The following is a 10242-nucleotide window of genomic DNA, read 5'->3' as shown; positions in this document are numbered from 1 at the left end:
GCCTGGGATGCTCCAAGGGCCCGGGATGCTCCAAGGGTCTGGGATGCTCTGAGGATCCTGGGATGCTCCAAGGACCCCGGGATGCTCCGAGGACCCCGGGATGCTCCAAGGACCCCGGGATGCTCCAAAGGCCTCGGGTTGCTCCGAGGACCCCGGGATGCTCCAAGGACCCCGGGATGCTCGAGCTGGGGTGCGGAGCGCTCCGCTGCCGGCAGCTGGGGCGGGGGAGTGGTGGGGTGGGCTGCGAAAACACCCGGGAAAAACAGCCCGGGGGCACCGGGCCGGGGCGGGGCGGGGCCGGACCGCCCCCCCGCGGCCCCCGCCCCCCCTTCCGCACCGCTCCTTCCTCCCCCCCCCCCCCCCCCCGCCGTCCTCCTCCTCCCCCCCGCTCTCGCGACAGCTCCGCGCAGAAAATGGCCCCGCGGCCGCGCCGCCGCTGATGCGCGCTCCGGGCGGCGCCGGCCCCGCCGCAGCCCCGGTACGTGCGGGGGCGGGAGGGGCGGGCAGCACCGGGAGGGACCGGCACCGGGAAGGGAGCACCGGCACCGGGGGGTGTACCGGCACCGAGGGCGGCGGGGCGAGCGGCGGTGCCGGAGGGGGTACCGGGCCCGGGGTACCGGAGCTTTGTAGGGAGCTGGGACGTGCACCGGGGGCTGCGGGGTTTGGGGGGGCTCCGGGCAAAGCCGCCCTGCTGTTGAGGGGCACCAGGTTACGGGGGCCGCTGCCCGTGGGGCGACTAGCCGTGGGGGGTGCGAGCCATGGCTGTATTACTACCCACAAGGGCTAATAGCCATGGGTGTATTACCCATGGAGGGCTACTAGCCATAGAAACCACTAGCCATGGGGGTGCTACCCATAGGGGGCTGCTAACTATGGGAGTTACTACCTGTGGGGCTAGTAGCACAGGGACAGCTAGCCACGGGAGCTGTTAGCCCCCGGTCTTTGCAGACCGTGGGAGCACCGGCACCCTCTTCGCCACCCCGAGCATCCCAGGGCTGCGCCCGCCGGGGTCTCCCCACGGTCTCTCCATCTTCCCACGCACATGGGAGCCGCTTTGTTGCTGTCAGGGGCTGGGGGATGCGGCTGCTCGTCCGCTGCCGGAGCGAGGGGGCTCCCGCACCTCGGCCATGGCGTGAACTTGACCGGGGCCAGGGCCACCTCCTCGGGGGACAGCTTTGTCCGGGCTCGGGGAGGAAGGTCCGTCCTCCTCAGATGGCTCCCAAAAGGAAAGAGGGATTTTTTTTCCAGCTGAAGAGCTGATGTCGCCCGGTGGATCGGCAGGCAGGTAAAGGTGGGCACCAGGATGGTGCGAGGATGTGGGGAAATGGCAGCACGGCTCTTCCCCGTTCGCACGTCACCCCGGTCACTGACGGCTTGGAGCAAACCGGGGGGATGGCAGGGACTCCCGGGCTGCCCAGGGCGGCTCTGCGGGGAAGGCCGAAAGAAGAGATGTTTTCCAAGGAAGAGCCGAAGGACCTCGGCCGAGCTGCCCCCGCGTCTGCCGTGGGGACGTGGCAGGGTGGCTGTGCACCCAGACTGCCACCGGCAGCAGCTGCAGCGAGGTTCAGGGTGGGCTCCCCGGGGTTCTCCGGGCAGATTTTCTGAGTTGGAAAGCATGGAGCCTGCCCTTGGAGTGAGGTGGAGAGGAAAAACATCGAGGTAGCGGCTTTGCTCCAGCCCAAGTTGGGATTAGGGCACCCAAGTTGCGGTGGGCATCACGAAGCCCAGTGCTGCCAGGCGGCAGAGATGCCCGGAGCATCTTCCCCCCCTCCCCAGCTCTTGCAGGGCTCCCTGTGATGTCCGAAAGCACCAGGAGAATTTACGACGTGCATTTGAATTTACGACGTGCATTTTAACCCCGTGACCAGTGGCCGGAGCGTGTGCCGGGGGCTCGCCGTGCCGGGAGCTCGCCGCGCCGGCAGGAGCCGAGCTGCTGTCACAGCCTGTGCTTCCTCCCTCCGCGCCGCTCGGCGCTCACCGGCTGAGCGATCACATGAGCCCCTTGTTCGGAGCCTTTGTCTCTCATCTCCTACGCCGAGGAGCTGCGTTTCGGGAAGCCTCTGTAACCTCTGGCCATGGACCACGCGGAGATGCTCCAATAGGATTATTTGTCCCATTTATCCTCCCGGGGCGGGTTTGTGAAAGTCTTCTGTGCTTGGCAATACGTATAAACCCCCTGGTTCGTTTGAGGGAGATGAGCTGTATTAATTATTAACTGAATCAGCACTGGCAGCTGCTCTCATGACCAGTAGCTGCAAGCCCTCCTGTTCACCCCGTCGCCATCAGCCCCCCGAAAGGATTTTTCTGGGGTTCCCGTTCACCGCAGGGGCTGGAGCGAGGGAGTTTGGTGCCAGCAGGTTTTCAGGGAGACTGAACCTGCAGCAGAAAAACCCTTCAAAAAGCGACACCGAATTTGTGGTGGCTCCGGGATTCGGGTTTCCAGGGCAGGGTTTGCACCGGCACTGGGGGAGTCCCGTCTCCGGTGGCCACGTAGGGTGACTGGGGATGGGGACAGTGACCAGTCAGCGGCATCTGGGTCGGAGCATCGTACTCAGGGTTGCAGAACGGAGCGTCCTGGAGAATGAAAAGTGTTGGACACCCGTGGGAGGTGACAAAAGACAGCAAAGTGATACTGGTGCCACCGACTCTCGGAAAACCAGGGCCTGGGCCGAGCATACGGCGATGCTACGGTGCTGCCGTCATGTCCGCTGCCGAAAGCGCACCTGCGCTGAACAGCTTTGCTCCGGCGGGACGTTGGCGGGGCCGCGAGCCGGGCGCAGGCACGCGCAGGCGTGCTGGCTGCAACGAGGTGCGCCCGCATCTGTCTGCCTGCCCTCACCCTGCCCGTTAGTATCCGCTCAAGAGGCATTTTCCCAGCTTTTCCGGAGAAAAATCAGCTTAAAACGCGTCTCTGGGGTACCCCCTGCAACTGGGAGATGGAGAGCGGCATCAGACAGCGCATCCGAGAGGGAGAGGAGGGAGGTTTCGGCATGAGCTGGGTTTGACCCTGGAGCACCGGGAGCTTTCTGCCCCGGGAGCCAACAGCCCTGCTGCGATGCTGTCCAGGAAGAATTTCCTGATTTCTTGAAAAACGAACTTGAAAAAAAATTGCCTGTGCTCCTGCTGAGCTCTTGGTGGAGCGGGCGCGGGCGTCCTGCTCCCTTATGGGGAGGCCATCGGAGACCGTCGGTCCCCGGGGGACGTCAGCAGGCCCTGGGGACAGGCGGTGGCATCGAGGATTGATCCGGAGTTGGCATCTCCAGCGGGGAAGCGGGGACAGTTCGCCGCAGTCTCGAGGACTCGCGCTACCAGGAAATGCTCCGGCAGCACCGAAGCTCCGCGACTTCAGGGACAGCCACCGAAACGTGGCGGTGCCACACGGACGCCGCACAAGGGGCTGAGTGGGAAGACGCAGCCCTGCCTCGACCCTTTTAATGCTTTCTCCCTCAAGAGAAGATTCCTGAGACTTTTTTTCCCCAGCGAAACTGCGTTTGCTGATAAAACAAAGCTCCATCAAAGCTGCCGTCAACTTTCTGCGCGGTGTTTATCCCACCCCGGCCGTGCCGCTTTGTGCAAACCGAGCAAACCAACCCCTCCAGCCAGGGCTGAATTTCCCCTCCCGGGACACGATCAGCTCCTGGCGCTGCCCCAAATCCTCCGCTCTGGGGCCGACCCCCCCCCCTTTCCAGCCAGTCCCGGCTTCGGCGCAGGTTGCATCCCGCAGCGCCGGCAGAAACCGCCAAGCTGAGAAAACAGCAAAAAAAAAAAAAACAACCAAAAAAAAAAAAATCAGTGCAACCCCCAAACAAAAGCCGCAAGCCTGGGGGCGGCCAGAGAAATAATCCCACATGGATTTCCCCCCCCCAATTCTGATTTATTGCCTGCTGGGTTGCAATCCCAGCGGCGCCGGTTGCTGCAGTAACAGCCGCTGAGCCCCCCTTCACCAGGCTGAAGCCCCGCTGTGCGCGGCCGGCCGGGAGCAAGGCTGGATCGGAAAAACTGGGAAAATGCCACTTGAGCAGCCGCTAACGGGCAGGTCCGGGTGGGGGCAGGCGGGACGGATGTGGCCGATCCCCAGGGACGTTTGTGTTGGGAGTCGTTGGGAAGCATTAACCCTCTAACCAACTGCAGATGCAGCAGCCCCAGCGCCGATTATTTTTTATCATTATTAGTATTATTATAGTTTTCTTTTTAACTTTGTCATTAAGACACTACTGAAAAATCTCCCGAATTGAGGGACTTTTTAGACGCTTTTTACTGGGAGTTAGTGTTCGGCTTTTGCACGTCGAATCCTCGCGCCGAGGCTCCGTGAAGCCGAACCAATTTAATTTTGGGGACCGTCTGATGTAGCTTGTGCGACGAAACCATCCCCAGACGCCCATCAGCTGGGTGTCAGGCCCTGCTGCCGATGCTCCTGGTCATGCGATGGGACCTGCTGCTCCGCTTGGCTGGAAAACCCTTCGAAACTGCGGCGGGGGGGAGCATCCAGGGAGACCCCCCAGCCCGGCCGGGAGCAGGCGAGGCTGGTGCAGCTCCTACAATCCCTGCTTCGGCGGTGCCGGGGCTGCGTCGCCGTGGCGGGGAGAGGGGTCCTGTGGTTTTGGGGGGGGATTTTTGACTATAGGTGCTTGGGGGCCCCACAGAGCGATGCGTGGGGCAGGCTGTGCTGGATGGCAGCTGGGGGGGACCTTTTGGGGGCTTTGTGGACCACCCCTGGGGCAGAAGTGGGAAGGGACGACGACGGCTCTGGCTTCAAAGCCCGGCCGCTGCTCTCCATGGCGGGGCCACGCTTAAAGCCCCCGGGGCGAAGCGCTGCCTTTGCAGCGTGTCCCCCACCCCGCAGAGATGCTGCAAAGCCCCTGTGAAGCCGGGACCTCCTGCCAGCTTGGCCCTGGGGGTCCCCGGGAGGGTCAGTCTCCCTGCCACGGGAGGTGGCAGTCGGCATCGCTCCGTGCCGGGCTTTAACCTCTCGCCCTTGCGCTCGGTGTAGCATCGTCGGGAGAAGACGCCGTCGGCGGCGCGCGCCTCGTCCCGTGCCCACCGCTGGGCAGGCCATGAAGATGGAGAAGGAGGAGGCTGTGCCCACCTTCTCCCTGGGGGGTAAATACGCCGGAGAGGGGGCAGGTGAGTCCCTTGTGCCACGGGGTGGGGGGGGTTGGGGAGAGGAGTCGGGGGAGGACGAGCGGGAGAAGCCTTTGCTCGTGTTGCCGTGAGGTCCCTTTGGCCGAATCCCACCCAGAGGGGTGGCTGGGAGCACCCTGAGGGTGTGCACGGGTGCGCGCGTGGCATCGCCCAGCGCGTTCAAGACACCCGCAGGCTTCGCCTTCCTACCAGCGGCTTTTTCCAGAGCAAAGACCCTCCTGTCTCTAACCTCAATTCAGCAACTCCCCTAACGATACCCACCTTTAACTAACGATGCTAGATTGCCCCTTTATACTCAGGAAGTATAAAAAGGCGATTCTTGGGTGTAGTTCATCCAAATATTTAAAACACCATGGAGGAGCTTCCCTGGATGTGCCTGTTTCTTGCCACTGAGGGCTCCTGCCTCTCCGGCCCCTTCCAAGCCAGACCCCAGCAGACCCCCCCCAGTTGCCTGCACCCCTGTGTGTAAGGGATAGGAAGGAGGGTGGAGAGGGACGCGGTTTGGGCAGGGGCTGAGCCTTCTCCCTGCCTAACGGCCTCTCCCCGGCAGGTTGCGGCGAAGCGGCTCTGGCCGGCGGCACGGTGCCGGTGGCGGGGAGCGGAGGGACCCCAGCCCAGGACCTGCGACCACTCAAACGCAGACCTGTCCCAGGTGAGCCGAGCCCCAGCCCTGCCCCGGGGAGGTGACAGCAACGGCCGGGGCAGGGACGAGGCCAACGCATCTGTCTCCTTCCAGGGAAGCACTACCAGTGCTCCAGCTACGGCTGCAAACTGGCCTTCCCCAGCATGCAGGAGCTGATGGACCACCTGAAGGTCCACTACAGACCCACGCAGTCCCTTGAGGGTAAGGCCAGGACACCCTGCGTCGCTCCAGGGTGCCCTTTTTTGGCTGGGAGGTGGCAAAACGAGGCTTGAAGCTGAGGCAGCGCTGGTGGTGGTGCCTGTACCTCCGGGAGATGCTGCACAGGGTGGGAGGTGCTGGAGACCCACTGGTGGGGCTGCCCCCAGCCCCGGGGGGGTGCAGCGCAGCCGGGCTGTTGCTGAATCTCTGCCTTATTTCTTTGCTTAGGCAAAACCTTCCAGTGCCCCACGCTGGGCTGCACGGAGACCTTCCCCAGCATGCAGGACCTCATGGCCCACATGAAGGTGCACTACAAGCCAAACCGCTACTTCAAGTGAGTCCCGCTGGGCCCCGTCCCCATCCCGTGCCGCCCTGCCATCTCCCTGCAGACACCTCCCGCGGCCCGTCCTACCTGGGGACACCCGGCAGCTCCCAAACAGCCCCGAGCACGCGGGCTCCCACCTTTGCAGACCCCCCCCCCCATCTCAGCGGCAGACCCCGGGGCCGGGGGGTGGCGGGGGTGATGCGGAGGGGAGCTCCGCCGCTGACGCCGTCTCCCCGGCCCCGCAGGTGTGAGAACTGCATGCTGCGCTTCCGGACGCATCGTTCCCTCTTCAAGCACTTGCACGTCTGCTCCGACAGCGCCAGCAGCCCCGCGCCTCCCCCCAAAGCCGACAAGCCCGTCCTGCCTGCTACCTCTGCCCTGGAGAAGGAGCCCCCGGCCAAGCCACCCGAGGGGCTGCCCAAGCTCCCGAGCGTTATCCGACCCCCGGAGAAAGAAGCCATCCTCCCCGGCGCGGACACTGCCCCGGCGGCCCCCGCCGCGCTCCCCACCAGCCTCCCCGAGCTGCCCGGCTCGCTGGAGGCGCTGCCGCTGGTCTCGCCGGCCCCCCATCCCTTCCCGCTGCTGGAGCCCAGCCTTTTCGGGCCGTCGTCCTTGACTCGGTTCTCGGGGCCACCCCCCTCCTCGGTGCCGGGGCCGTTCCTGTCCTACGTGCACCCTTCGCCCTACAGCTTGCCCCAGCCCCCGGCGCAGCATCGCCTCCGGCCCTACGTGCCGGGCCACGGTCCCCCCATCTCCAACGCCGTCTGGAAGAAAAGCCAAGGTGAGCGCACGGGGCCGTTCGGGCAAACCTTCTTCTGCTCCCGCCTTGACCAGCAGCTCCCGGAGGAGGACCCGCCGTCGGCCAGCCGAGGATCCCTCTCCTCCCGGCCCCGCGCGGGGCCGCCCCGGCCCCCGCCCCGGCCCCATCCCACCTCTGCCCCCCCCCCCACTCCATCCCACCCGCAATGATGCTCGATTGGAGAAAACACCAGCAACCACCAAAAAAACAAGCCTCTAAATTTTCCCGGCCCTGCTGCTCCCCGGCGTGCTGGGGGTGCGAGGCGGGGGGCTGGGCCAGGCCTGCCCCCCCACATCACCCCCCCCCCCAACCCCCAGGGAGGGGAAGACCTAATGCTTGTCTTGCCCCTCGATTCCCTCCGCAGGTGTGAGTGTCAGCCCACTCCTCCCATGCTTTGGCTCAGGAGTGACTCCAGGTTAGTTTGGCACCTACTGGTTGGGGGCTCCTTTCTGACACTGGGGGTGGGCGGTGGGCGGCAGGGGGGGGGCCGCAGGGGACGGGAGAGGCCCCATGGGGTGCTGCGATGCTCCCCGGAGAGCAGAGGGGGAGGGCGGGCTCCCTCGTTTTCGGGAGCTGCGTGGAGAGGGGATGCTGCCCAGGTAGGGTCGGAGATGGGGGGGGTCGCTGGCTGCGCCCCCCCGGGAACCGCCCAGCCTGGATCCTTCAGCGCCCGTGGGCGGAAGCAGCAGGAGAAGGAGCTGCAGCAGCTGCTGGGGCTCAAGCCCCCCCCCGATCGCCCCGGCCCCGATGCCGGCCTGGAAACGGCTGCCCTTTGCTCCATGGGGTGCAGAGATGCGATGGGTAAAGGGAGGTCGGGGGCACAGCCTCGCTCCCTGCTCCCACATTTGGGGTTCCCCCCATGGGGAGGGGACCTCTGTGTACGTGGGGCTCGGAGCGGGGGGGCTCCTGCCCCCATAGCACCGGCTGATCCGAGCCCCATGGCACCCAGCACGATGCAGCCGGCACCCGGGGCCGCCTGCCCTGCACCTTGTGCTGCCTCTTCGCATGGCTCCCACTGGCGGGGGGGGTGCTCCTGGGCACAGCCCCCCCCCACCACCACCCCGGCCGTGGCGGGGGGGCTGGCGGGCGAGCGCTGTGCTTCCCTCCTCGCCCGTCCTTGCAGGGCACTCCTCCAACAGCCGCATCGTCTGGGAGCACACGCGGGGCCGCTACACCTGCATGCAGTGTCCCTACTCCACCGCCTCGCGGGAGGAGATGACCCTGCACATCGAAGACCACCGCAAGAACCCCCCGCCGCCCGGGCGCCTGGACGCAGAGATGGGTACGGCCCGGGGTGGGGGACAGCGGGAGGGACCCCAACTGCTGGGATGCTCACGGGGAGCGGGCTCGACCTGCCCCGCACATGGACAATGCGTACCCCGCTCCCTCTGTCCTGGAGGGGGGGGGTGACCGACCGCTGGGGTGGCACCGGGCTGCAGCTCCTGGCTCCCCAGCCTGCAGCGATGCCCCGGGTGGGGTCCATGTGCTCTCCCCATGCCCCCCCACCGGGCACCAGCCCCCACGCAGCCTCCCGCGGGAGCTGGGGTGCGAGGGGCTCAGCCGCAGTGCTGACAGCTCTCTTCCCTCTCCTTCCAGATTTCGGGGTGGGCATCGCCTCCTTCCACGCCAAGCTGACGCCGGAGATGGAGAACTCCCTGTACTCCCAGCTCTGATGCCCTTGGCTCCCACGGGACTGCTCCTGCGCCTCCCCATCCCTCCCCCCGGCCAGGCAGGGAGGCACCGCACAGCCCCGTGCCACCGCGCTGGGACAGGGACCCCCTTCCCGGGTACTGGGAGCATCGCCCAGCACGGGGTGGCAGAGCAGGGGGTGGTTTTTTTTGCTCTTTAATTTCTACCCTCCGTTTTATTTTCGGAAACCCTAAGCCCCCAGAACCCTGCATCTCCCTCGCCTAAAGGTTTCGTTGCTTCAGCTCCAGGGGCTCCGAGGGGAGCCCAGTAGGTTGCTCAGGAGTTAGCGGACTTCTCTGGAATGAGGTCTTGAAATAATAAATGGGAATTGTACAGGAGCGGTGGCCGGGAGAGCCTCTGTCGGTCCCCGCAGCGGCTGGGGCGAGGGCGGAGCGGTGCCACCCCTAAGGGTGCCCCCCAACCCAAAGGAGAGGGCAGATGGGGGGTGCAGGGTGTGTGTTGACACATCCCAAACCATCAAGAGCTCCCGAGAAGCAGAGTTGGAGCCTCTACCAGCTGCACCCCAGCACCCAGATTGGGCACCCAAACCAGGGAGGACCTCAGCCCCCTTCTCCAGCACCTGGCCAGCCTCGGTGCCTGTCCCCACCCCACCACGGGCAGAGGTGCCAGGAGGCCACTCAGCACCAGGCAGCAAGTGGAGAATAGGGCCCCTGCTCCACCCCAACAGCTCTTCCATGCCCTGGTCCACAGCCCTGGGGGCTGCACAACCCCCTGCACCCCTCCGTGGGAGCCGAGCGGCCGCGCGTTCTCACCCCGGGGCTCCCCGGGTCCCGCTTTGCCTGCGCAGGTGCCGGCCCCATCCCAGCGAGGTGAAAAGTTTGCTCCAAACTGGTTTGAGCAAAGACGTGCCGCCGCATGCCGGTGCCCACGCTGCCTCGCTGGCTGGGTGCCAGCCGCCGCAGGAGCGAGGGATGGGAGCATCAGCACCCAGCTGCTCCGCACCCTGGGGTCGGGTGCTGCTGCCAGCCCCAGGAGGGGAATTTCTCCCCCCCCCACCCCCCAGCTCAGCCCTGGCTCTCGCCTGTGGAGCTGCCTCTTTCCCAGACACAGGTCCTGGGCTGGGGGCTTCACCCTCCCACCTCCCCTGCCCAGCCCTGCCTGTTGCTGGCAGCAATCATGCAGCCCCCCCCACCCGTGCCAAGCTGGGGGGGGGCACAGAGCAGAGCCCCAGCGTCCACAGCTCAGCCCCACGCCGGGGGCTCAGGAGGGGCCGATGGCAGCCTGGCCGGGGGACACGGGCCTTCCTCCCGCTGCAACCCCTGCACACGGGCGAGCAGCATCGCGGACCACCACGGTTCACTGCTGCCTGCAGCCCGGTGGGGACTGCGTCCTGGGGGAGTCACCGGCCAGAGGCAGCACCGACGCCCGACGAGGAGGGAGAGGAACCAGGGGAAGCAGAGAGCCAACTGGAGGGACAAACTGGGC

The 10242-nt window shown here is 65.9% G+C and overlaps 1 protein-coding gene across 2 annotated transcripts; it reads left to right on the top strand.

Moving 5' to 3' along the window:
* Positions 1-404: 404 nt before the first annotated feature.
* On the top strand, positions 405-9133 carry ZNF414 (zinc finger protein 414). Of its 2 annotated transcripts, XM_075175562.1 has the most exons (9): positions 405-478; positions 4991-5124; positions 5693-5794; positions 5879-5986; positions 6212-6317; positions 6554-7089; positions 7472-7522; positions 8231-8389; positions 8704-9133. In XM_075175562.1, exons 2-9 carry the CDS (start codon positions 5055-5057, stop codon positions 8778-8780), a joined length of 1209 nt encoding a protein of 402 aa, XP_075031663.1. In that variant the 5' UTR covers positions 405-478; positions 4991-5054; the 3' UTR covers positions 8781-9133. The 2 variants fall into 2 exon arrangements, with proteins under 2 accessions (XP_075031663.1, XP_075031664.1); XM_075175563.1 differs by lacking the exon at positions 7472-7522 and having other exon boundaries at positions 410-478.
* The last annotated feature ends 1109 nt before the right edge of the window (positions 9134-10242 follow it).

The sequence above is a fragment of the Calonectris borealis genome, chromosome 28 (assembly GCF_964195595.1).
Source record: "Calonectris borealis chromosome 28, bCalBor7.hap1.2, whole genome shotgun sequence".
In the NCBI taxonomy this organism is placed as follows: Eukaryota; Metazoa; Chordata; class Aves; order Procellariiformes; family Procellariidae; genus Calonectris; species Calonectris borealis.
This window is presented reverse-complemented; position numbering and strand designations above follow the sequence as displayed.

What these genes read in the sequence shown, in the direction of transcription:
- ZNF414 (XM_075175562.1), top strand. Translation starts at nt 5,055, where the DNA reads ATGAAGATGGAGAAGGAGGAGGCTGTGCCCACCTTCTCCCTGGGGGGT. An exon ending in AAGCCAAACCGCTACTTCAA is followed by an intron (nt 6,318 to 6,553) that starts GTGAGTCCCGCT and finishes CCGGCCCCGCAG; the next exon opens with GTGTGAGAACTGCATGCTGC. An exon ending in TGGCTCAGGAGTGACTCCAG is followed by an intron (nt 7,523 to 8,230) that starts GTTAGTTTGGCA and finishes CCGTCCTTGCAG; the next exon opens with GGCACTCCTCCAACAGCCGC.